Below are 27,591 nucleotides of genomic sequence, written 5' to 3' on the forward strand. Positions count from 1 at the left end.
CTTTCAAGCTGCAGATGTATGAGTTGAAGTCTCAAGAGCAAAGTTTAGTATACAAAAAAGAGATAACGAAGCCACCTGTAGATGCAGCTGATAAATTCTGTCCCAGTATCAGCTGTTTTCTGTAGCTAACAACATACTGTATAAACTGAGGATGGTCTAACTCCACCTCCTGTAGAGTCACAGTCATGTCAAATTAAAAACTCATCAGATGAAGAGGAAAAAAAAAAACACTTACTTGAACAGCTGTGTGCCACTTGTATGAAGCATATGGTCAGACAACATGCAATGTAAGTAAATAACTATTGGGTTTAAACAAAAATTGCATTCACTTGAATAAGAGAGGCAAACAGTACACAAGATCTGCAGCTCGGGTGTAAGATTCAAAACAGGATGGGAGCAACGTCCCATATACACCCCTTTCCTTTCTTTCAGTGAGACAACAGAACTCTAAACAGACAACACTCCCTGGCAAACCCAACTAATAACACACAAACTGAATGAGCAGCATGGGAAAAGTCTCTTAAGATTCAGCACTTGTCCTCTCAGTTCAAACTGGAATATGCAGAGACTGCAGCCAGCAGAAGCCATACTGTCATCCACCCTCTACTAAACAATAAGTGAACACATACACCTTTCACAAACTCAGATTTTCCTTAAAAAGTTAATTATATAAATCATAGTTTCACTTGCATGATATTTCTATACCTCTCCTTTCTCTGGTGATCTTCATGTAAACAGTCATGAGATAGATAATATTACAGAATATTAAACCGTCATTAGATTGGAAATACTTCCACAAACAGAAGCCAAAATGAGTTTAGATATTGCCTTAGGGTAGGAGGAAAATTGTATCCTAGTAAATCCAACCAACAGAATAGTCAAAGCAAAAAAGCAGCTACTAACCCCCCCAAAATTGCAAGATTAATGTGGTGCATTCATCAGGACAACAATTCCAGAGCCCTGTTTCATCTCATCTGCCCCCTTGCTTTATCAGAGGTCCCAAGCACACTGTTTGCTGCCTGGCCTGAATTAGCATTCTCTTCCATGAGTCAAAGGGTCTCAGCTGGCCTGATGCTGAAAAATATCCTAATCCAGTGTCTTCTGTAAATTGAGACAACTACTCACTACAGGCAGAAACAAGAAAAGAAACAATTGCTGCCTTTGAATTGCTAAAGGATTATACAGCATCAAGTACTGCTTGAAATACAGTAACTGTGATAGAGATACACATTTCCCCAGGCATTTCGGAAATAGCGCAGATTGTGCTCCTCACTGCCTTCCACGATGGGCTGATGACATTCCAGTTTGGCACAGATGAAACATATTAATATTGAGGAGAAAGTTAAGCATTTTTTGAGTTATTTAACTGTATTTAATTAAAAAACACAGGTAACAAACATAATTTCTTAGATTCTAGCCATTCATTTTTCAACATGCAAATAACTCAAGTGACTTTCAGTAACACAGGAAAACAACTATTTCTGTTTTCTGCTATAGTCCATGTATTCAGGAAGCGGAAGAACAGAGAAATCAAACTAACTATACTATTACACCCACATTTAGAACATGAAAAATATAACTGAAACCCAGGAACTGGGCTTGAGACACTTCACAAAGTCTGGATCTGCGGTACACGTGCTAGATACGGATTTTCAGAAAAGGTAAGAGGTGTAATAGAAGTCAAAAACCACATAGTACAGATTCTGCTACTCTGTTTTAGTTGCTCAGTTACTCTGATTTGCTCCAGCCCCTTTCTCCATGTTTGCCACCAGCTCGGCCACGTTCACCTGGAGCCCTTTCATTGCATCTCTCCTGTGCTGTGCTGGAACTGAATGCAGCAGGTGCTTCCCTTGTTCCACATGGGCCTGTGTATTCCTTCTTATTCTCACCTTTCATCCTATGTACTGCGGTTACCTCATTCAGCCAGCGCTGAATTGTTGTTCATTAAACAGAAACTGCACGGAGGAGTCAGGATTGCCTCCTGCTCCAGAACAACCATCTTCAAAGGCCATGAATTCACAAAGCGTAGTTCTACAATTATTTAACGCTTCATTAAACCTCTTTTTTTGTAAAAAAAACACAGTGAGTCTTTGTTGTGGTCACAGAGGGCTCGGTGGTATGAGCTGGAGCTGCCGACAGCCCTTCAGGTCCTCGCTCTGTGGAATGGGCCGCTCTCCCCCCATTCCCAAGGCAGCTCCACAGCCCAAAGCCTTAGAACCCTTTTGAAGAACTGGGGTTGACAGGAGACAAAGCTCTTCCCATAACACAGCTGCCTTACACACACATCCAAATGGGGCTCCAAAACAGGCGAGGCCCTCATAAAAGCGTGCATCCCTGAAAATCCCAGGCTATGGAGAGGGAGGCCCAGAGACTCAAAAGCACGTAAGACCAAGCTTAATTCACTGTTTGGGAAATGTATGAAACTGATTGTCCAGATAGAACTGCATGAAGTAAATAAAATTGCAAGTAAAATTAAAAAGGGCAAATGGGTTTTTTTTACTTCTTTTATTTCTTTCATGTACAATTTTCTATTGTTTAGCTTGTACCCAGTGTACAGTAGAAAAGAACAAGAATGAACACATAAGTATTCAGAACAATATGTGCTGCTCCAAGTCTTTGAGTCAGCAGTGCCCTGGCAGCCAGGAGGGCAACCACATCCTAAGGGACATCAGGCAAAGTATCATCAGCCAGTCAAGGGAGGTGATTGTCCTGCCCTGCTCTGCTCTGGGGTGGCCTCACCTAGAATACTGTGTTCAGTTTTGGTCCCCACCACATAAGAAAGATATTAAGGTCTTAGAGAGCATCCAAAGGAGGGCAATAATTATGGTGAAGGGCCTTGAGGGGAAGCTGTGCAAAGAGCAGCTGAGGACACTTGGTCTGTTCAGCCTGGAGGAGACTGAGGGGAGACCTCACAGCAGTTGCAATTTCCTTGTGAAGGTAAGAGGAGGGGCAAGCACTGATCTCTTCTCTGTGGTTACCAGTGACAGGACCCAAGGGAATTGCCTGAAGTTGTATCAGGGGAGGTTTAGGTTGGGTATTAGAGAGAGGTTCTTCACCCAGAGGGTGGCTGGGCACTGAACAGGCTCCTCAGGGCAGTGCTCACAGCACCAAACTTGCCAGAGCTCAAGAAGCATTTGGACAATTCTCTTAGGAACATGGTGTGACTCTTGGGGATGGTCCTGTGGGATGTGCTGGGCTAAGAACTGGACTCAGTAATCCTTGTGGGTCCCTTCCAACTCATGATATTCTGTGATTCTGTGACTTTTAGTGGTAGCAAATTCATCCTCCCCCACCCAAGAAAACCAAATGCCTCATGTAATTCAATCAAACAGTAGATGTTTGCATAATGGATTTGTTCTGTGCGGTGCCAATCACCTCGCTGCTTGTACATGTGTGATTCAGCCATTCCACCTCCTTTCTTGACCCTCCTTACCCTCAAACCCTTCAGGTACTGAGCAAAGACAATGTCCGTGACTGGCAGATTGCAGGAAGCGCAGCCTCTCATCACTGGTTCAAGGTACCAGTGCATAAACAGACTCATTTCTAACAGATCAATATCCAGGTCTTACCTTTGCAGGTGAAGCATTTGATGTGGAAGTGTCTGGCCTGAACACGGAGTACTTCACCTTTACATGGCTCCCCACATTTATGGCAGTGGATGACCGGCTTTTCAGAGGGGTGGTGAGGCTCCTGAGGGTGGGCCACTGTAAAACAAACAAACAAACAAACAAATAAGATTTCAATGCAAACAAAAAGAATATTTTTCTCCCGTGCATAGCTCTGTGTTCTCAGACACTTCTCATCATGATACAAATGTATCTGGTCACATTTTAGGCTCATCTAAAAAGTCACCACCAGTTTATCTAAATATAGTCTTTTCATAAACCAGTAATTTAAGCCATTTACATCAACTACTACCTCTTTCCACTGAGGCTGCCATGGAAAGATGAGGAAAAACTCTCCCCATGGTTTCAGTGCCACAGAGCATTTCAGAATGCCTACAATTTTCTTTCCAAGAACATGAAGAACGAACAAGAACTGAGCTAATTTAATCCAAGAAATAATATAATCTAAACAAAAAGGATTAAAGGAAAGCAATGCCAAATCAAGTTCTGGGAAAACAGATGAATCAGGCAGTCTATATGAAATGACTACACTAACATAAACTACAAACATCTCCTTTTTGCTACAGCAGATACAATACCTAATACAGGGAAAGCACTCCTGGAGAGAAAAGAAGACAACATTATTTGCTTCTACTCCCATTAATTCTAGCAGAAATTCCTCTCTGCATTCAAATTAGAGATACTGTGAGTAGGCAGAAATTACCAAAGTATATGCAATGTAGTCAGGCAGACAATTCCAGGTAGTGGTAATCAGCCATCCAACTGCCCTTAGCAGAGCTTGGATAGGAACAGGAAAGGTTTGAGTATTTCATTGTCATAATAAAAGTTTAATTGCTCCACATTTGGCTTCTGTAAAACACGTTTAACTTTCTCTTCCGATGTGTCTTCTGGCAGCTTGGGGCTCCAACAGAAATGCATGGGTGTAAACTAGAGCAAGATTTAATCTCAACGGTACCATTTGAAGTGGAAAGTATTACCCAGAATATTCCCAAACAAACCTATGTTCCTTCAACTCTCCCTCCCACATCCCATTCTAGCAGTAGAAAGTTTGCCTCCTTCTAACATTGTTCTCAAACTGGTGGTGCTCATCAGAACATCTCAGAGAAAACATATGTCTACCCACGCCTCTGTCTTTTACCATTCCTGTCCTACTTTTCCTGGCCTGCAAAGGACTGAGTGCTGATGCAGCTACATCACTCTCACTGTCACTGAGAAGCATCTTCATTATTTTATCTTGGAGTTTTCTGGAGATCTTTTCCTTTCCTGATCAATTGCTGACATCGCCCCACCAGGATTATGCAGTTTTTCAGGTTGCTGCTTATGCAGCAATAAAAGAGATACCTGGCTCATATTTACTACACCAGATTCCTCCCCTTCTTCAGTGAATTTCTAAACCCATCACTTCCTGAATTCCTTCTATACTACTCTCCTATATAAATGCCTTAGTGAAAAAATGCTGCTATCATTCTGTAATATATAAATACAAGATTAATAATAAAAAGCCTAATGTGTGATTAGGGGAGAAACAGCATCAAGAACAAAGAATAACAAATAGTCTAAGTAATTTCTGTTATAAGTCCAGCCAAACTAATATGGTAGCTGTTATTTTGTTCTTACCACCACCACCCACACCTCCCACCCCAAACTTCAAAGCAAATGAACAACTGAATTCTTCTACTCAAGCTCAAAGTTTTTAATACCCTCTCCTCTGGTGGCCTCATTTCAACTATTTCCCTTGAGCAGTTACTCAGCCCATCCTGGTGAACAGAATGCAGCTGGTAATGCCAACCAGTATTTCAATTAGGAGCTCCAGTGAAGAGCCCAGTGAATGCCTCACCTTGAGTGAACCTCATCTAATAGTCTGCAATGTGATACTATTTCTGGAGTGGAAGTTATTATTCTTCCAAACAAGACTATTAACTGGTAACCAAGGAAACACATAGATTATGCAGTGAGAAAGAGAGAAAGAGAGAGAGAAGGAGAGAAAGAGAGAAGGAAAGGAAGAAAGGTAGAAAAGAAGAAAGAAGCACAGAGACAAGCGCTAGCAAGTTAAATTATTGTGAGGAAAATTCCCTCTCAGAACCAGATAGCCTGAGATGGACTCAGTTGCTCCCAAGAGGAACTAGATCAAGAATCTGGGAAAATGTTTCTAGGATTTATATGGTGCTATGTGAAATCTGCATCAGCAACATTCTGCTCTCTTCAACTCAGATGTGAAGGACACCCTAACAATTCTTCACACAAGGTTCCAGATCTTCTGGTATTGATCTGAAACACAAGCCTTTGCTCTTTATGAGAGTAAATACATGTAAATAACACTGGTCCAATGATGCAGCTTCTTTCCAGTTCTGCCTTTAAAGCCATTTAAATGAATACAAATACTGTTAGTTGCTATTTCCAGGCTGATCTCTTAAGCGAAGCTAATTATGGTGCTTGTCTTACTGGCCTTAATTTGGCATTGTAGGTCAAAACTGAGTAATTGACTTTTGCCTTCCTGTAAGGCATTGCTTGTAAGCTTTTTCCTTTGGATATATGCAATACACACAAGGCTTTTCAGGGGCAGAGGTGACCTTTTATAGTTACCAGTGAGGACAGAACAGGGATTTGAAGGAAAAGAAAATGAAATACCTTTACTGAAATGTTTCTGACTGAAGTCGAGCCAGCTTACTGGACATGTCCATTCTGAACTGCCCTGGGTCTGAAAAGGTGAGCCAGGAGCTAGTTTCATCTCCTTACAGGGATTTCACATCTTGAGAGAGTAGATAACTCAGGTTCTGCCTGCACCAGCCCTCCCCACATCAACTAAATGCTAGAGGATATGTTCTCAGGCATCATGCACTAGCAGCAATGATGCAGTAAGGCAACTCTAGATCATGTCTAAGACAAGAATAGACTCCAGACAGTATAATTAGCAATAGGACATTAATTTAGGATCTGGATAATCCAGATTCCAACCCCTGCTCTACAACAGGTATCTGGGCTCTTTGGATGACATCCTCTACCTCTAAAGGACTACAGTCAGACTGTTAAGTTCATCTAAGTCTCTTGAGCCTGGGACTTACCAGTCTAAAATTAGGTTATTTGAATGTTTTGGGTTTTTTGTGTTTCCAGTGTCTCTGACTGTAAACAGGGTGTAACACCACTGTTAGCCTCACCCTGCTGTGAGAGTAAATACCATGACAAGGTTCCTGGATGCTGAGATGGAAAGAGTTACATAAGCACCTAAGACATTAAGTCAGGCAATGGTCACATATGGTCACATCCATCATATTTCTGGAAGCAGCATTCCTTAGAAAGTGAGTGGACAAACATCAACTTAAGAAGTTGTGTTGCCTTTAATGAAGTTTCACATCCAAATGTATCATCACTATGACCACCTTCCAAGCTAAAAGAAATTAAAAGAACGTAAGTTAACAACTTTCTGAGGGAGAGATGGTACCAGAGCAACAGGTACTTGCTTCAGTACCGAGGGGGATGATTGTCTTCATATCATAAAGTGCATACTTACAGCAGGGCTCTGTAACATAAACACAAGTCAGGTATTTGCCAGTTCCAGTAAAACAATGTGAGCTGATACTTGCAAATCATGTCAGATACTAGTTTGGCCCAACCAATAAAACAAGGTGCATGGACCCTTTTGTTTAAGACTAAACACAGGATATCTACTGGCCTTGCTCACATCAGCAAGGGGCAACCACCTACAGACACAATGGATTTAGTTCCAAACAAATGTCATTCCATCACAAGTACCTGGACTACTAACTGAACTGATTTGTTAAACTTATTCTAGTTAAATAAATTAGTGCAGTGTCTTCACTTGAACAAAGGGATGCTGGAAGCAGGCCCACAGATCAAACAGATGCAACAATTTCTTTTAATGTTTATTCTTATTTTTATTCTTTCAACACTTTTCAATTTTTGAAAGCTATAATACCTATAGAAGTTAAAGCTGCCATAGTCTTTACAGCTACAAGAGACCAACATCAAAACTTTGCCAGAGTTTCAGGTTGCTTTATAATAGTTTTAACTTCCAATGCTGCTGGGCACAGCCTGAAGACTTTTGTTATTAATGAACAAAATCTCAGGTCAGGGATATACAAAGAAGAACTTTTCAAGACAAGACAGGTGGAGAATTCCACTCCTGCTTTCAAGACCAGCTTAAATGATTAAATAATTAATAATTAATGCTTTCTTAAACTCATTTAGGTTTCCAATAAGACAAATCAATGTCCCATTAAATATCCAATTTACGCAGAGTAACAGGTACACTGACTGGGACAACTGGGAAGTCTGGCTGACATAATTTAATTTGGGGGAAATAAAGAGAATATAAAAAAATCAATAGCACCTTCATCTACGAGGAAAACAGTCTTTGTCACTTGAGTATTGCTTTGTGCTCACATCCCTCAGCATACATATCACCATGATTTTTGTCATTCCTTATGTTCCCTTGTGAATCATGCAATGTTGATTTCATTATATTTTGCAACAGCACTATATTGATGTAAATTCAAAGCAACTCTAACAGCTTGAGCATACTTGTTACTGCATTTTATCTAAACTTCTCAAAATAATCCCAGTTCTGCAAAGAAACAATTAAAAAGGAGATAGAAAAGACTGTTAACAACCCAATGTTCACATGAGAAACCAAAGGCATTTTCTGAGCAAAGTGAAAGACTTTATTTGCTATGTAATGCTTAAAACTGCCCTGTTGGGGTTTTTTTATGTAGAGCAGATCATTGTACGAGGGTTTAATGGCAATTACACATTTTGTTGCATCAGCCAGAAAAAAGGACCTCACTTTTTGTACCGAACCTTTTTGGAATGAAAATTACAGCAACTACCTAAAGCCATAGTTGACACAGTTGTTGAATAAAGAAAACAATGAAAATATATACTGCAGCTTTCTTTATTAATGATTCTCTCCCTGAACACAGAACTGCTAGAAATCAAAGACTCAAGCTAAATGACTCTTAGCTGCAGATTCTTGCTGGCAAGACACCATGTATCTGCTGCAAGCCAGAAAATACCTTGCTTTCTATTGGAAGTCAGGAAGAAGCTTCTGGGAAACACCTCGCTATGCAAATGCTGCAAGGCAGAGGTCACAGCTAAATATGCTGGGTTCAGCTCTGCTCTAAACTGCAGTAAAAAAAAACAGCTTCCTTTAAATTAAAAGAAGAGCAGCATATGGGCTGTTGCTCTTTTAATTTTAATTTTTGTCCTTTTCCCATTTGTATCAATACCTTCACCAATAAACCTGAAGCTGTGCTCAGTCAACTCTAACCACGTTGTAGAACATGAAACTTCAACCTTTATGCCAGGATATACAATTTCTATGGCTTATGGTTCCACAGCCTCTGGGTTCTTTTGCACAGCACTGAGAGCAGGCTGTGCCCATCGCAGCATGGGCAAGGGGACTCCCAGCATTTCACAGCCATGTCCTTTGTATCTTGAGTGGCCTACCACGGACAGCACGCTCTGAAACGATGTCACTCAAGTGGCTGCTGTGTTTTCTTGGCTAAAGACTGAACTATTAAGAAGGAAAATGCACAAATGCAGTGGTGTGAAACTACTCTAAGGTTTTTTGCTAGCCTGTTTTAAATTTCCTCTCCTATCTGCTTTCAGGAATGAAAGTAAGATGACTGTGCTAGAGATTGCCAAGGTAGTCAATGCAACCAAATCTTCCTACAGACAACTTTCTCTGCCGTCTCTTCTCTCTCTGTAATATCTGACATGGCTTGGGAGATTATAATTTCTTGAATTAATTTATGGGATTTGCAGTTTGAAACTTGAAAAATAAAAATTCCCTGAGTCTCTGATGCTGCCAAGTGGCTGCACTGTTACTCCAGCTGCTTGCCTGGGACAGGGCAGGGGAAGGTGGGTGAGCACCGTGCACAGGAGAGCACTGGGAAAAAAAAAATCTGTGCTGGGATGAAAGAGGCTAGAGAGACACCAGAGGATCAAGTTCATGAACCAAATCTGCCTTATCACTTCCTCTCCATGCTCTGCTGTAAAGAGGGGAGAAGTAATTTTCTCCCACCCTTTGTGTTTCTCGTAAAGGTGACTGACTGTAACCTCTGGTTTGTAAAGCCTGTCTGTCTACAGCCAGAACAGTCTCCAAGGAATTCCTCTTTAGTAAAAGCCCAGCAAAGTGGATATTCGAGGATTTGCTGAAATACCTATTTAAAGGAAGGGGTGAAAAATGCAGTGTCATTTTGCTTATCTGCAGACTGTTCTTGAATCTCAAATCTGTAAGAATCCTATCAGCTAAGGTGACCAACAGTGACTGAAATCAAACCTCCCAGCTGTCAGGGACTGATAAAGATGTTACTGCAGTCATTAGCCACAGGTATCAGACAGGGATCTTCAGGAATTCCAGGAAATCCTGGAAGGAGACACTCCCATAAAGAGATACTAGTGAGCTGCTTGCCTACACATGTTAAGAAAAAGCCTAAGGGAAAATCCTAGACTGTAGCTTGCTCATGCTACTGTCATTTGAACCAGATCTGAAGAATCATTATGAAGCTCTCTCTTCCTGTAAATTTATCTGTATTACTCCACAGTGTGCCAATTTGTCTTAAAACTGTTTTTGCTGTCTACAGATATACAGAGTTGCTATTTTTAAAACAAGTAAGAAAAAAAAATAAATCTTAAACTTGGTAGTTTTTTGCCATGATTTTTAAATGTTTTCTCATATTTTCCCCTTGCAATTGGTCTGCTGCTGAAAACAGCAGATGCAAACAGGACTGCAGTAGGAATGGGAACATGGTAGGACAGACTGGTATCAATTCTTTCCACCCCATCCTCCACAACTCTCAACAGGTTCTGTAGGAATTAAAAGATTTTTACAAAACAGAAGACATGCTACATGTAAACCCTAGAGGTGCATTGCTACCTTGAAAAATGCAATTTTTACAGAAAAAACAACTTATAAAGACGTTAACAAGTACAACTAGATAAATAAAGATGATAGGTTAGGGCTGTTCATACGAAAAACATTTGAGAAAAGGTTGTAAGTAAAGATATCAAAATTTATTTGCATGAAAACAGGATGTAAATCTTTCAATACCAGAAACCAAAATTTAAAAATAAAAGATGAAACATATATGATCTTTACATAAGAAAAACAGTACTTAAATACTGTCCTAGTTTTAGATATGCATAACATATGCATGGAGCTAATCCAGCTAACAGAATGAAATATAAAAATTTAGAGATACAAGTGCCAGGTAATAATCCAAAATATAACTGTGACTTAAAATCCATGTGAGGTGACTCCTATGTTATTTACAAACAAAACTAAAAAGCTTTGTGCCTCATACATACAAATATGTAAAAAGGCGAGGAAATAATGAGCTTTAAAATACAGCAGGAAAAAAAAAATCCCATTTGTTTCCTAGTTTCAGAACACAAGTGCAAACATGCCTATTTTCTCTGGTCTTTTTCCTGCTGTTTCCCATCCTCCTCCCATCTCTCCCTGCTACCTAGAGCTTTGATACCGCAATTAATTCCCCACAGAACAGCCTACAAGTTCAGGCCCTAAGGCCTCAGCTGTATACAGATTTATGCATATGAATGGTTCAGTATCAAGGGAGATATGTAACACCAGCACTTGCTCGATCCTATCTGAAAAGATCACCTGCAACACACACAAAAATAAAGAATATAGCTGTGATGGTTCTGCTATTAAAATAAATGTGCTTGATGGATCCGGTTTGCCATGCTTTTGATGGCGACTGAGAGATTAAGAAAATTTGGTTGTGTTTATTTAAGGGTTATAACCTTTTTTTGGACACACCACAGATTCTGATAGTCTGTAGTTGTAGTGCACAATTTTCACAGTTTCTCAATGATAAAGCATAAAATCTTACTGGACCTCAGTAGGTCCTTGTGCCTTAATACCCAGTACCCTTGGGGTATCCTGCTCCTGCTTTAAACCACCAGGAGCCTGAGTGCTTTCTCCGTTTGTCAGGTAGAAACACACCCTGCTGCTAGCTCAGCTCCACAGTCCAGTGAAACTATAGCAGTGTTAGTGATGCTGCTCTCAATACAAAAGCATCAGAGCCTATTTAGAAGTATTTGCCATTCTCTAGATTAGCAACAGTCAGCAAATGAAGGAGCAACTTCTACCGTGTCTGTCCACACGTGTTTGCCTTTGGTTACCTGGTAGGTGAACAAAAAACATTCTAAAGCATCACCTATACTGCAGGAACAGAATGACTTGGCAAAATTATTCCATTTGTATTTGTTACATGGCATATACAACAATTACTGTTTAAGAAAAATTATAATCCTTTCAAAGAAGAGTCATGAACAGCTTGTTAACTGAGTATTATCAGGAGTTGTTTTAAGCTTAAATAGAAAAAGCAATAGGGAATTTTAAAACTATTTTCAGTAATGAAAAGGCACTAATCCTCCAATGAAGTACTCAGCAAATTAAGACATGCTGAGAAACAGATGATGTTCAAACAAATGTTGACTAAGCCAAGCCAGTCTTTGAATCAAAACCTCCATTCCTGCATTACTCAATGTGATTGTTAACAGATGGATTACTGATTAGTGGTTAGCAAACCAAAGGGAAGAAGCACAAAGTGAATTTTATCTGCCATATTTCTACATCAGTACAGAGTAATTTTTCACAAGACAGATCATGATACAAATTGGGTGATAAGAAGATAGTGAACCCAGACCCTCTTATCTGATGCTCTGAGAACGCCCTCATCGATCTTCATCACATCCACAAAGGTTCTCTACACTTAGTTACACAACCAGCTTACTGAGGGACAGTATTTCAAGACAGTCAATTCACCCTTCAAAACTCCTCACTGAAGGGCTGATCATGCTAAGCATATGCTTCTCACACCTAACACCTGCGAGTCTAACATGTAGCAACTGTTTACCAGCCTTGTAAGTGGCAAAATAATGTTGAGTTCTGCCTTCAACACACCCGCCATACATGAGAAAAATCACTCAAAAGAGTGTTTTGGTTGGTTTTTTTTTTTTCTAACATAGGACAGGGGTAATTAGAAATTCAAGAGCTCCTCAGAGTACTCTGAGCGACCATCTCATACACATCACTTGATGTCCCCATCAAAACCTCACTGACAACAATGAATAAACACAAGTGTCAAATTATTCGCTGCAAATCCTCAAGGATCCTCAAGGCTGCATGGAAGCAAGTTGCTGAATTTAGCAGAAAAAAAAAAATTTCTTTTTCCAGACAGCATGGAAATTCTGGGTTACTGATGAGTGGTGGTTACCCATAATAGCACTCAAATGTCAAACAGGCCCCTCAGCTACCCAAACAACAACACACGAGGGGATTCCAGTCCACAGCAACAAACCCGTTTGAGTTCCCCTATGCTTCCTTTTTTGAGGCTGCAGGAGTATTCCATACAGTAAAACGACTTAAATTACCTTCTGAGGTAAGTCACCATAAAAATGCTAATTTTAAAAACCAATTCTCCCACTGTTTACCCTGAGATTATCTGAAGAGGAACACTGATCTACCTAAGTCAGTGGTCTCCCAGATACTTTCAAAACAGAATCTGTAGTAAAATCTCCCCTCTCTTAACACCACGAGCCTCACCAAAAGTTTTGTTCAAGACCCTTGCAGAGACTTGTCCTCAGCTAACACTTTTAAACCACGGAAGCTCTGTGCCCCACACTTAGAAACTCTCCTTCAATCAAGGATCTTGTAAATGCCCATCATTCAGTACCTCCCTCATTTCTGGCATTAATAAGGGCTGAGCTAAACAGCCTCAAACTAAAAACCAGACACCCACAGTCATGAGCAACATAACTCTTCAGGTGTCTCCTGACTCCCAGGATGGTTTGCCATGTACAGAGCTGGTAAACCAGACATTTCAGAGGCCCTGCCCTGGGCTTTACTGCCCATGTTGGCTATTAGAGTCCATCGACAGGGTGAGAGGACATAGTTTTAAGCTGTGCCAGGGAGGTTTAGGCTGGACATTAGGAGGAATTTCTTCGGAGAAAGAGTGATGGGACATTGGAATGGGTTGTCCAGGGAGGTGGTGGAGTCATTATCCCTAAAGGTGTTTAAGGAGAGAGTGGTCACAGTGTTGGACTTCATGATCTCAGAGGTTTTTTCCTACCTTATTGGTACTGTGATTTTGTAATTCTATAACTTTTAACAATCTATGATAAATGGACTATCACAGAGAAAGTACTGACCATTACAGTGCTCCTGAATACAGCCTGTTCCTCTGGATAGCACTTCAAGTGCTGGATAGCAAGTAGGCACTCTCGAATCTATCAAATCCTGTTTCCAGGTGCCTTTGCAGAAAAGAAAATAGATATGCAACTGCTTCTTTGAAAAAACAAGTAATTTATTGACTCTTGTTTGGTCCAGCAGTAATAAAAAATAACCCTCACTAGTCTGCAAGGCTGCACTGACATTTAGATCACTTCCCTAATGTGATACAATTTTAAGATCTTGCTTCTGAACAAGACCTTGAACTAAAACAAAGTTCCATAATACTGCCATGTAGATTATTATATTAACATCTGTGATACTGCAGTGGTGCTAACAGCAGTGGGAATGAGAGAGCTACCCACCCTGTTGACATTGTTTATAGGACCTTGCCTATTAGTCTCTTACACAGCATAAAAGCAACAACATTTCGCCTCCGAACAGCTGGCATTACTTGACTTGACCTTTATTTTAGCACTTACTCCTCACTCTGAAGTTTTGAGGGGATTACTTAGCTTTCCTGCTTCTGTTTTCCTGTTCATATGGAATACAATAATAGTTAATGTACATGATGATCTACACAAGGCTTCCATAATTTCTGGGTTTATAGCACTTTAGGATAAGCCTGTAAAAAATCCGTAATTATTTATCTCATTGTTGTCTCTTACACAAAAATGCAGCTAATACTCAACACAAAATGACCACCATTAATAAAATGCACAATTTTGCTTCAAAAACATCACAAAGTCTCAAAAAATGGAGTCCAACTTTGAGAAGACACTGAAACACTCACTTAGCTTTAAATCCCAGTGATTCAATTAGGCTCAACAGGATACTCTGCTGAATAGAACAGGCTTAAGACAATGCCTAAGTGTTCTCCTCAGCCAGATCCCTAGTGAGCCTGAAAACCATCCAAGCTGAACGAAGGCAAGGATTAATCATCCTTCTGGGGATACTGACTGTCCTCTAGGTGGAAAATCAACTTTGTTATAAATAATCCTTTTTAAATTACTTATGGATTGCCCCCAGAAACAAACAAGAAAAAAAATCCTGTTCCCACCCAAAGGGCACAGCACATTTTGATTAGTGGAACTTGGTCTTTTCCCCTGGTACACATTAATTTTTCCAGAAAAAGAATTGACATTTCTACCCTGTGGATAATCTGGCAGGCCAAATTATCATCCTAACCTGCAAATTCTTTCCCACCAAGATTCCTACTTCCCCTCTTCAAAAAATATTTCTTTAGCTTAATGTATTTTAAACAATTTCACTATGCCAGACACTACCTTTAAAAGTGGTGCCTTTTGAATTCTCATCCAAGGAAAGCAACCATATAATTTTCAGTCTAATCAATTGTATTCACCATAATCAGCAGGACTTCAGTAGGGAGGGTGCTGCAGTGGTGACTCGTGTAGGAGGTAGCCAGGTATGGGATTGTGCTGGTCACAGTAGGTGCAACCAGCTCAGCAATTGGCAAAATTGACCCAATGCACTTCAAAAAAGAACAGAGGAGCAACCAGCACCTCTGCAAAAGCCTATACATACAACCAGGTGGAAAACATGGAAAGGACAAACAGCAGGAGATGCAAGAGAGATACCAGGGATGCTGGAGAACAGAGATGTGTGTGTATAGATATCCAAACCTGAACATAAGGACAAACCTCTTTACCGTGCCGGTGAGTGTGCACTGGAACAGGCTGCCTGGAGACATCGTGGAGTCTCCCTCACTGGAGATATTCAAGACCTGTCTGGACACAATCCTGTGCCATGTGCTCTGAGATAACCCTGCCTGAGCAGGGAGGTTGGACCAGATGACCCACTGTCATCCCTTCCAACCTTCCCCATTCTGTGATTCTGTGAGACACAGGAGACAACACCAGGGCAGAGAAGACACCAAAGCACAGCTAAGAGAGAAACAAAAGTGATGTCAGGGCAGGAGGGTCAGTAGGGCTGGAGAAATGCTGAGGTAAACTAGTTGCCCCCAGCACAGACAGAGAAAAGACTCAAAAGGACATACAACTATTAAAGGACTGCAGCCAGCAGAGGAACTTACGGAGAAATAACTGAGTATGGAAAAATGAGCAACAATGGACTGATACCAGTCTCCTGCACCACTCTTGCCTCACCAAAGGCACTGAGTATAATGTGGGACAGGGACTGGAGACCAGCAAGGGGAAGGGAGAAGTGTCCAGAGAGAAGCTGAGGTGTGCTTCTCTGAGCATGTGTTTGCTTGCTTTTATCTTCAAAACCAGAATCAGTAAAATTAGAACTTTATAAATTGTGAAAAAATGAAATTGATTGAATCTCCCTCACCGAAAACTGGGGTTTCTGGCTCACAACACTCACTGTTTCAAGTGGAGGAACAGTTTAACTGCCTCTACTCCCACCTGAACCTGTGAACTCTGTGGTCTTAAATGCAATGATTAAAACCACTAAGCCCTCTCCTCCAGTGAGATCAACAGCAAAAGTTCTCCCATTTCTCAGTATAAAATAGCTGCCATCATATCTTCAGAAAGCTGGCTCCTACACACAGCTAGGATGCAAGGAATGTATGGAATTCCACTACTGGGAGGCGATCAGGCATGGCAGGGCTGCACATTGTGCTTGCCCAACACTCAGAGCATGAATATTTGTACACTCATGAACTAAGAGCTATTAAAAAAAATTAAAAAATAAAAAAATAAAAAAAAAAATAAAAATAATAAAATAAATAAAATAAATTTAAAAAAAAATTAAAATCTCCAGTAAACATGCAGTGCCTGAGCTGGCATCTCCTTGGTTATTTTTGTTTCTCTCAGTATCGATGCCGAACACCAGAACTGCAATTTGAAACCTAATATTAAAAATAAATTTAGAAAGAGAAAGTACAGGACAAGCAATACCATAATTTTGCTGATTGAAACATAATTTTTTAACAGTTGCTTTGTCTTTAAAAAGTAATAAGATGTTTATAAGATACTCACATAGCACTGGATTTTTGTTTTTAAAAGTAGAAGTAGTTAAATCCCAAGACTAAGATCTCCTTGTCACAGCTGTGAAACAAAGGAAAAGAAACTCTCTGCTCCAAAGACCTCTAATTCAAATAATCAAGGCAGACAAGAGGAATGTTCTTATCCTCGTTTTAGAGATTAACACAAGGAGAGATCAAATTACCTCCCCAAGGTCACCTTAAGAGCCTCTGAAGCCGAACTGTTCTACAGTTCAGTACTTTCACTACAAGAGAATTTTTTTAACATCTACTACTATGCATATTTATAAAATGTCCCGTGGCTTGTACAAGGTAGCACACTGACTCAAACAAAACAAAACCCCAAATGCCCAGCCCCAAAAGCAAACTGCCAAGCAGAACTAAATTTTAAACTAAGTAAACTGAAGCAAAAAGAAAATAAAACTCCCCAGCCCTTCCTTTGCTAATGTGTGATTGCATAATTTTGCCATGTGCTCCAAAAGCAACAAACTTGGAGCTTTTCCCAGGTCACCTGGGGTTAAAAGTTCCAAAGTCATGAGTTCAGACCAAGACTATGTTTCATTACCAGTCATGACACTGAGACAGTGTTAGGACTTGAATCCCATTATTCAACATTTTCTTGATTAACATGGGGAATAAATGTTAAGACTGCAAATACACAGAACACCAGAGAGATACTATTGTTCCAAATAGAGAAGACCTGTAAATAGCAGACAGGTAACATTTTGCACGCTCTTCAAGGAGAATCCCATTTAAAGCAGCTCCATTTACCACGAAAGGAAAATATTAAAAGCTCCTTTGGAGACTCACAGCTCTTGGGACGGGCAAATGGAAGAGAAGAAGGCTGGAGCTACTGCAAGGATAAAAACAGTCCCTTTGGTCATAACCTGAAGGAGTATTGGTATTATGATTTATCAAAAGTACGAATTAAAAAGAACAAAGAAATAAATCTCTCTGCAAAACTGAACTAGACCGTGGGCCAAATGATACAGGAAATGCAGTTATCATCTTGGTGAACTGCATCTTCTGCATCACTTACTGGGAAAGCCAGTACCAGCTGAACATCCACAGAGATAGTTGTGAGAACATGGAAACATGATCTAGCTCACTGCAACTTGGTACCCAGTAGGTGCCAGCACCTCCCCTTCAACTGAATCAGTACGTGAAGAATAGAAATCATAACGCCTCTGTATCTGCCTCCTTAATCCAAAAAAATCTTTAACCCTTCCTCTTTTCTCCTTTTATCCTTCCAAGCATGCAGAAGACTGGCATGAACAGCTACTAATCCACTTTCATAGGTTTGCCCATGGATGATCCAGCCCAAGACCTCATCAGGTACAAAGCTGATTACCAATATTCTTTCACAGACTAGCACTTGAATGCTGGGACAGTCTTCTTATCAAGAAATCAAGAATCAGGGTTAAATCCTCAACTTATGTCAACTAATGGGGGTAAAAATGAAGCTGCAACACTTGTATCACCCAGAAACCTGGCTAGCAGGCTTTCAACTCCCACATTGTCCTCAACATAGAAGCATTAAGAATGCAGATTATTCAATATGTGGTTTAAATTGCAGAAGAGAATTAATAACAAGATTCGCACATGCACATGTAAACTTTCTGTTTAAAGATACAAAGTCACCCTTGGATGCAACACAGTGATAATAATTTAGCTCAGTACCTAAATAATAAGGGCTCATAATTGGAAATAGATAAGTACACAGTCAGAGACATGAAAATGTGGTATCAGTCAGACATAATTTAGGAAGCGCCATTTGGTGTCAGCAGAAAACACCCTGGCCTCAGGATTTTTTTTGTGTATGAACTAACCAGGCAGACACTGAAATCATTCCACAATATGAGCATAATGAAGCATGCTAATTTGCTAAAAACTGTTACCAACCGTTTTGCAATTCACTGAGTTGGAGTTGCATTTTTCTGGTTGAGACCAGCCCCTCCAGTGCCTAGTGAACATGCTTATGAAAATGACACTGGACTGAATGCATTTTCAGCCTGTTCAAACAGCAGTTCAAGCAGTGGCTGGAAGGGAGGGTACCAGCTGTACTGCATTTTGCAAGAGTATCACTGCAGAGAGTGACATTTGTAGCAATAACTCCTGACCTGCTGACTAAAGGAGAGAGGGGGGAAAAAGAAAAACAAAACAACCCAAAACAAACCCAAACAAAACAAAACAAATAAGAGAGAAGAAAAAACAAACACAGGAAAAGAATGCAAGGGAGAAATGAAAGGATTTTAAAAAAAAATTGGGGGGGAAATTATTTGGAAGTAATAAGGTATAAAATCAAACTATTTAACAGGTACTATCCTTTCTCACTCTGCAGCCATGAGATATGAAATATTAGTAATTGTATACCAAAATTAAAGATGGCATTTAGTTATTTTAGTCCATTATCTGTGTGAACAGGACAAAAAATATTTATATCCAACATCAATATTAATAGCCATTGTAAATAATTCATTAAACTTGGTGGAGAGGGGGAAAGGAAGCAATTTAAACACAAGTCTTTTGCAGATTTTCAACCATTTATTTCCCACTATTCTAGGATGCTTTGCCTTGCATTTTTTACAAAAATAACAGGCTTGTTTTAATTTTGCTACAGCTATATGACAGCTTTCATGGTGTAAGATTCTAACGCTGTATTTACAGAACATTCCTAAGTACAACCTCCTTGTAACACAGGGAACCCAACCAACTGAGCATCAGCTGGGGGAGGGGACAAAAACATATATAAGGATCAAACCTGAACACTACACAAATTTTATGTACACTGCAAGAAAATCAGCATCCTTATTTTCAAATGCATCTTAGGAAACCAGCAACAGTTATGATCAGCTGAATGATAATACACTTACTTTTCTGAAAAGATGACTGACATAGTTCATTCAAATGACTGTGAAACCTGCACTTTCAAGAATTTGGGGTGAAACTGCTACTTAAACCATCCTGGTATGGCTTACTGATATTGGTGGCAGGTCAACAGGTCATGGCTGACATTACAAAAACGATCCTGTAAATCTGAAGCAGTGGATCCCAAACCTACCAAGTAGTCAAAAATATTTATGCTGCTTTTCATCACCAAAAATTATCAATAGACTGTATAATGTTTATGACATACTATGGCAGGCTATTGAGGCGTTTGTCCTGGTCTCTTCAATCTAATACTCTATTAAGCCAATTTTACTCTTTTTTTTTCATTTAAATTTTAAAAAATCCTAATGTGGGTGTTCACTTTCACTCAGCACTGCTACTTCTTATTTTTGTTCCTTCCCTGGTTTGAATGTAGCCCACATTATTTTTTATAGAGCCCTCAAAAGCAAACAACACAGACACTCCTCTTCACAAAACAGCAACTAAGTCTGAATCTACCTGTGATAATGTAATGCCCCAAAACCACATCCAATCCACTACTCAAATACAACTCAGAATGTATTTCACATCTTCATAATATGATATAGACCACTATTACCACAAGGAAAGACCCCGTTTCTAAATTCTTTAACTACCAAATTCTTATGTAGGAAGCTTAAAATGTTGTCTAATGGTAAGTGAAAGTGGTATCTAATTTACTGTTGCAAAATTCAAACATTATGCAAAATCTCATATAATCCATTTACTCATTAAAATTTAAAAGATACCCTCTCAAGACCAGAACTGAATATATCAATGTTTATCTTTAAAATTTTAAACTAGATGCTTCAGTGGTCAAAACTACTTGAACTGCAGCAAATACAGGTAAAAAACAGCAAACTTGGGTTAAATTGCATAAAAAAACCCGAACAAACATGTACATACAGAAGGAACCCAGCTGTGCAGACATGTTAAATAAGGTGTGTTTCAGATTCTACCCTTATTAAAGCAGGTACATCAATAATCAATGCAATCCACTGCAGGGTCTGGCACACCATTTTCACAGAAAGCAAACCAGCAACTGCCAATCACAGCAAGCTCATTTTAAATGTGCAGGTTTAAACCTCAGGTGGCTATGGCTGGCACATTAGGTTGCTTCAGCTCCAGTCTATCAATAAACATAATTACCTTTTTCTTTCACCATGGCAAACAATTTTTCTTCGTAGTGGAAGCAGCAAGAATTAGCTGAAGTAATTTAGACACAATCTCTTTTCCAGCAGTGTTTGGCTGAGGTGGATTCAAAGAAAAAAAAAATAAAAAATAAAAGAGGCAGCTTATTCCAGATAATTATCTCCCCCGGTCAGATTTCCCAGAAGGTCTGCTCAAGTTCGATTGCTCATCACTTGTCTCTTTCCTTCTTCTGGCTCTTATCTCCTTCCACTGTGATCTCTTCCTATGGCTGATGGCAGCTCATACCCTGCTCGTGGATTCTGCCCCTGGTGTTGAAGCGACCAGCTACAGCTGCCGCTGTGGAACAAATGCTGAATTCCACCGTCCCTAATTTCCAGCCACTGACACCACCTTGCATTCCTCTGCCCTCGCAGAGCGGCGCTGGCGATGTAATCTGCTCCGGAACGACCAGCAGAAGGCTGCAAGTGAGGAGTTGTGAGGGAGAACAGGAGAGCTGTTCCAACACACACAGAAAGCTAAAGTGGTATTTATGAGTTTCCCATGCTTTTATTTACTCAAACTGAGCCAGGATCAAGAGGGGAAATATAAGATGAACACAGGCTAGTGCTGAGGGAGGCAGTGGCATTTCTATGGTGAGCAGTTTATCCATTCCTGGCTTTACCTTTAAAACAATTACTAGACCACAAAACATGCTAAAAAATAGTCTTAATGCCTTCTGACCATAGTACAGAAGAGAGTAACTTGTAATCTGTGCAAGATGGGAAGACTGTCTCTATTCTCTATTTGAAATAACAATAAAAATAATAAAAATGAGAACTGTCACTGCTCAGTGGGTTCTGAAGCCCAGCCAGGGAGCGTCACAGACAAGTTTTTTGCTGTAGGTTAAGGTAAGTGTTGTATTCTGAAATACCAAATAATGGTAAAGTATAACACCCAAGCTATTCTTTGGAGATGATAGCTGTGGGTATTCATGGAACTGAGAAGAGAGGAGCATATTGAAACAGCAGCACTGACACAGGAATTTGGCCCCCCCAGCACATCCCCAGCAAGACAAAGCACCAGTGTCGAATCTGGGCATCAAACTGTCCTTCCAATTTATGGTTTTCCAGGCACTAAACTCTACTGAGAAATGACTGGTCAATAAGCTGATGTTGAAAAACAAACATAACAACCCTTTACAATATTGTCAAGTCTCATCATCATCATATAGCAAGGTTCTCTTTTCTATTAAAAGATGCAGGTCAGAGTCAGATGAGAAACAAAGCTTGTCTTTTATAAGCATACTTTTACTCCCAGTTATGAAGAAAATACTGGAAATATGACTAATCAAAACCCTGAATGCCCATTAAAAACCACTTGTATTTACTACATACATACTGTCAGCATTAAGATTTTGGGCAACCTCTATCACTGCTACTATATGCCATTTTTACCTTATTTATAAATTACTTCATTCCTCATTTTAGTTGGCTACCAGTGACTTCACCAGCACAAACCTACACCATCACACCTTTGCCTAAACAATAAGCTTTAGTATTTGTGGTTTAAAGAGGAGAAAGTGACAACGGGAGATGAACTGACTTGCAAGAGGCAGAGAGGTGACCTCAGCAGCAGAGAACTGGGTCAAACATAAAGATATTCTGCACTAAATTATGGACACATTCATTGAGTGATAGCTTCAACTTGACCACAGCTCAGTGCAAAATGTTCTTTAGATTGCATGATGGAAGTGAAGTTACATTCATACTGCACCCTACAATTACAATGCTCACACCTCCACAAGGGAATTCCTTCTCTGTGCTACTCTATGCAGGGAGAGAGAAATTAATGTAAAGAAACAAGCTGTAGGCATCAGCCAGACAGAGCAGCAGATGGCTGATACCTGCTGGAAAAAAATCAGACCACGCACACAGCGTTAAAAATATTTGCAGTAAATAAATTCTAAATGTTTTGTATAAATGCCACGCAGAACAACGGAAATAAATTAAACACGCCAGTCTGCCTCACCCAGAAGATCTCTCTTATTCAGTGACATCCTTTAATAAATAAACCACAAAGAGGGAGAAAAAGAGAGCCAGAGATACAGGCACATGCTTGGAAAAAAATAGTTATTCTATTCTAACAAATCTAGGCTGGCCTTCTATTGTTAGCAGTCTAACGTGTAAGAGCAGCACAGCCCAGGCAGTCTGACATTCTTGCTTCTATGACTCAGTGTGTTACTATTAATAGCATTTGAGGCTCAAGTGGGGAGCTGGGCTGAACCCCACGGATGCTGAGGCGCAATCCATTATGTCACATTTCTGACACACCAGAGATGTCGGGCTGTAACTCAACCTGGCCGTGTTCTTTCTCAAGCAGTATTTTGTAAACAGTTAGGGGACAGCCCCCTGAAAGGGGCACATCTGACCTTCATTCATAAATATTTGATTTGATGTGCAGAGCACAGCCTGTGGACGCACCCACGGATACTGTTAACCCCTTCCAGTGTCGTCAGACACCCTCAAAAGGCTTGCAACGATCATCGTTTATTTTTTTGTTCCAGCAGCTGCTGACACAGAAGCTGCCTGTTGGTATCTGGACTTTCTGTTCTCTGAGTCCATTCCTCCATTTTTCACATGTGCTAGAGATTAGCACTGCTGTATCTCATCTCACCCATAGCCTTTCCTCCCATCATTCAGCCAGGAAAGCTGCAACGTTAGACTAGAGCAGCATGCAGTTAAAAATAAATTTAAAAACACAGACTGCAGTAAATTATGCTGGAGATTTAGGAGTCAAATGTAATCTGCTCCTGAGTAAAGGGATACAAAGAGCACACATTAGTATTGCAAACAAAACCTCTTTAGACCAGGATGGTTTTTGGGTTTAATCTCATTGTTTTAAACCCGAAGACTAAAATTTACCCTGTTGTACAACTCAGAATCTACTCAGGTATCCTAAACTAGAGATGAAAGAGGAATAGACAGCAATTCTAGAAACAATCCCGTGGTACTTATTGTTACTTAGAAGTGTATACTTTAAAGGAAAGCAAAATAACTCATTTTCTTGAAATACCTCTTGCACTGTACAAACTACATGGAGTCTCCCTTAAACACGGCATAGGTGGAAGAGTCACAAAGAATACACTACAGCTAAACAACATGCTTATGTTGCTGTTATTCTGTGGTGAAAAATACTCTGTGCATTCAGCAAGAGGCATGAGAGCTGAGATCACAAAGGGAAAGAGTTAAACCAGTTTGTTTTGCTTTTTCTTGTACCTTGATAACGTTGCAAAAGTATGTGTAAGTTTAGCTATGATTTAAGGTTTGTTATTCTCATTTTAAAAGCTGGCTTTCATATTTTTATCTTGCACTCATTCTTCACAGATGAGATCATGGCTCAGAAGTATCAGCACACAGTTTTTATACAATTTCTTCAAAATGGACTGGTATCTCCTATTCATCAACCAGTGAAGGAAAAAGTCAGGTAGAAAACAGAAAGGGGAAGAGGAGAAGTTGTTCTACTAAATAATATCCAGGAAAATACCCTCTGTTTAATATCCTTGCTTCCAGCAAAAAGCCTGGAACAAAGTTTTGACAAGAAAGCTGCCCCAGGCTTCCACAGCTTAACCACTGCACAACCTAGGTCAACTGAGAACCATCACTTCTGTGAGGTTTTGATTATGGCATTTTACAAAATGCTCCCTTCTCCAGGAAGGAAATTCCACTCTCTCCTGAGTGCTCTAATTGTTATCCTGATTTAACTGTGCCTACTTAGATGAAAACCAATAATGTCAACGTGGGATTTCTTGCAAAAGCCCTGTGACCCAGCAGTGGTCCCAGTGCCCTGGTGGGGAAGCATTCTCAAAAACTATATGGTCAAGTGTTTCCTGGCTTCTGTTTCTCCTGAGAATACCCTCCTCCAGCAGTCCTCTGGTGTCTCTCCCTCAGCCACTTGGACAGCTGACACGTTTTCCATCTTTTGGAAGCAGCTGGAGCAGCAGTGCTCCTTAAAGACTGCAGCAAAGAAGACGAGAGACAACTGACTCAGGAAAGCTGATGGTGTCATGGGAGTTTTCCAGATTTACCAGAATCCAGTGAGCAGAATTCAGCCTGTACCTGTAATGTTCCCCATTACAGGTGTGAATAGCTGTGCTTGTTCCTGAAGAAAGACATAAGGTGCTTAGTAAGGCACATGTTGACCTGTTGTCTCTCCAGGTTCTTGCCTACCCCCTGAGCAACCCAAGCCTTCCCAAGCCTGCAGCTGAAGTTTTTCTGTGCCACTCATCCTACAGCCTTTCCATACCCTCCACAGTTTTTGCTCTGTAACAGCTTCATCCTGCAGCTTGTGAAACAGTCAGGCTGCCAAGTCCTGCTCAACCCCACCCTCCCCACCTCACTGCCCTGGGTGGAACCAGCAGAATGTTAAGGAGGCCCCAAAGACTGACCTTCCCACTGCAGACGCTCTGTGTTACCCTATCACCAGTCTGGAGGAGCATACACAGACCCACCAGAGCGGAATATGGTTCTTTCTCAGGACATACTATGGCCCTGCAATCCTAATTCTTAGGATAATCACTTACTGATTACAGTTATCCTTACCAATAAGACTGATCCTTAAGCAAATAATGCTTGATGGCCTGGGTACTACCCACACCTTTTCTTTGTAGCTGTATCATTTCATATTCTTTCAAATCAAACTCCTCAAGAATAAAACATTTGAGAGGTCTGGATTCCTTAAAGCAAAATCTGATATTCTGAGGTTCTTGAGAGCGGGATTTTCTTAGTAGGCTGCTATTCTGTGTACCAGTAATAGTCTGCAAAATCCAGATAAAACAGTAAGACTGATGTCTAATTCGTCGCAAAACAAAATAAGGAAACCAATACACTTGGCTTTGCTCTAAATATCAAGCAGCCTATAAGACACACGCTCACGTAAAAAAGCATCCGAAACCATCAGATAATTTTTAAATACAGATGAGAAAGATGTTTACCTTACACTGTTTTGCAGTAGCCCCAGACATATGGGTAATCTTCTGACTGCAGGTATGTATAAACATTGACCTCTGAACATACATTTATATTATTGATACAACAACTGTCTTCCAAATGGCTTATGTTATAGCTAATCCATAGAAAGGAGATCATGCTTTCTTCACACCCGTGTGAACTTTTACACTGTGCACACACACTTGGCACTGGACTGAGCTGTAGTACAGAAACATGATCTAGTGACAGTGGTTTAAACTTCATACTGTTTTTAAAAACTGCCATATAAAATCATCACTATTCACCTGTATAAATTGAATTTATCTAGCCAAATCATGACCCCAACCAATACTGTTGCTGATAAAAACATGATAACCATCACTGGCAGTAACCACAATTACTGCTGAAAACCACAAATAACTTTCAGGAAGGCAGGAATCCCCAAGAGGAAAGCATATGTGCAAGTGTCATGCTTTACTGTGCATGCCTAAGGTTAAGGAGATTTGATACTGAAAATCCACTTCAGAATTGGATTAACTGTGTAGAATAACCCTCACAGCCTGTCTTGGGAGGTTTTGGCTCAGTGAAATCAGCAGGAATGCAGTAAAGACTCACTACTCTAAAGAACCTCTCCCTGAGAGGTCCATGAAACACCAGATCGAAGCAGCTTCCTGCCAATCAGTTAATTTGCAGAGTAAAGAAACAAGTTCTTTGTTTTGCAGTGTCAAGAGACATGACAGAGTCTCTCACTAAACATTAACCTTTAGCGTGTGTCTCAACAATACAGAGAACAGCAAAGCGAGTCCATCATCCCTGAAGGTGAGGCAATCCACTATGTGAACACTGGATACATAACATCCTTACATTTAAACTGGAAAAAGCAATAGTCACTATGCCAAATGAAAAATTCCTTCTCTCCTGATTCCATATTGAACTATAAATAGGACTCTCAAAAAAGGCACCTAAATCTGTCCCGCAAATGTAGCTCACTCCCAACATGTATTTCCCAGTCCAGTGTCCTACCAAATGAACCACAGAGGACCTCAAAGAAAAGATAAAAAAGATGCTCTCCAAGTAGGTACAGCTTGGCTGCACAGTGTAATATTAATATAGTCCAACAAGCTTTTACAACAAATAAATTTTTTATCACCTCACTCCAGCTTCTGGAACTTTTCTATTTGTGGCTCTGATTTTATCTGCTAGGTAGGGAGGTCACTTTTTTGAATATGAAAATACCTTATTTAAGGCTTTCTTTTAAATTATTTGCTGCCGTTTCAACAGTAGGATCACCACAACAAAATAATATTAAGTGGACATACAACAAATTGATATTCAAAACCAAGTAACTCCACTTTTACACCAACTGGAATTTTTTGAACAATAGCTACAATAGCTATTTTGCTGCTGTTCACAGTCAGCTGATGCCAGTCTGCAGGGCTTATTGCTGGTGCTCCAAGGGAAGGAGTCACATGTTTTAAAAGAGAGTTCCACTACTTCAGAAATAAACAACACGGAATCATCCAAGTACTGACATATACTAATAAGATAATTTGGTTTGTGCTTTTTGCATTTTACAGCTTAATGGTTCTATGTTTTACATTGAAAACTCCACAGACAGCTGTGCTGCCTAATTCACATGGTAACAAATCAGTGATGAACAACCCCTGGCACCACACGGTTCTGCATCCCACCATAAAGACCCACTCTTTAAAGGGAAATAACTGAAAAATCAAAAGCAGGATAATGCAAAACCTGTAATCA

The 27,591-nt window shown here is 40.1% G+C and overlaps 1 protein-coding gene across 18 annotated transcripts in view; it reads right to left on the reverse strand.

Annotated features, from left to right (window-relative positions):
* The window catches only part of ABLIM1 (actin binding LIM protein 1), a 134,573-nt gene that overhangs the window by 99,537 nt on the left and 7,445 nt on the right, over nucleotides 1–27,591 (reverse strand). For all 18 annotated transcript variants that reach the window (XM_027884860.1, XM_027884862.1, XM_027884861.1 and 15 more), the window contains exon 2: nucleotides 3,570–3,704. In XM_027884860.1, coding sequence (XP_027740661.1) covers nucleotides 3,570–3,704 — 135 coding nt within the window. The remainder of the gene's footprint in view (nucleotides 1–3,569; nucleotides 3,705–27,591) is intronic.

The sequence above is a fragment of the Empidonax traillii genome, unplaced genomic scaffold, assembly GCF_003031625.1.
Source record: "Empidonax traillii isolate 1590-97213 ecotype Southwest subspecies unplaced genomic scaffold, ASM303162v1 scaffold156:size1289327, whole genome shotgun sequence".
In the NCBI taxonomy this organism is placed as follows: domain Eukaryota; kingdom Metazoa; phylum Chordata; class Aves; order Passeriformes; family Tyrannidae; genus Empidonax; species Empidonax traillii.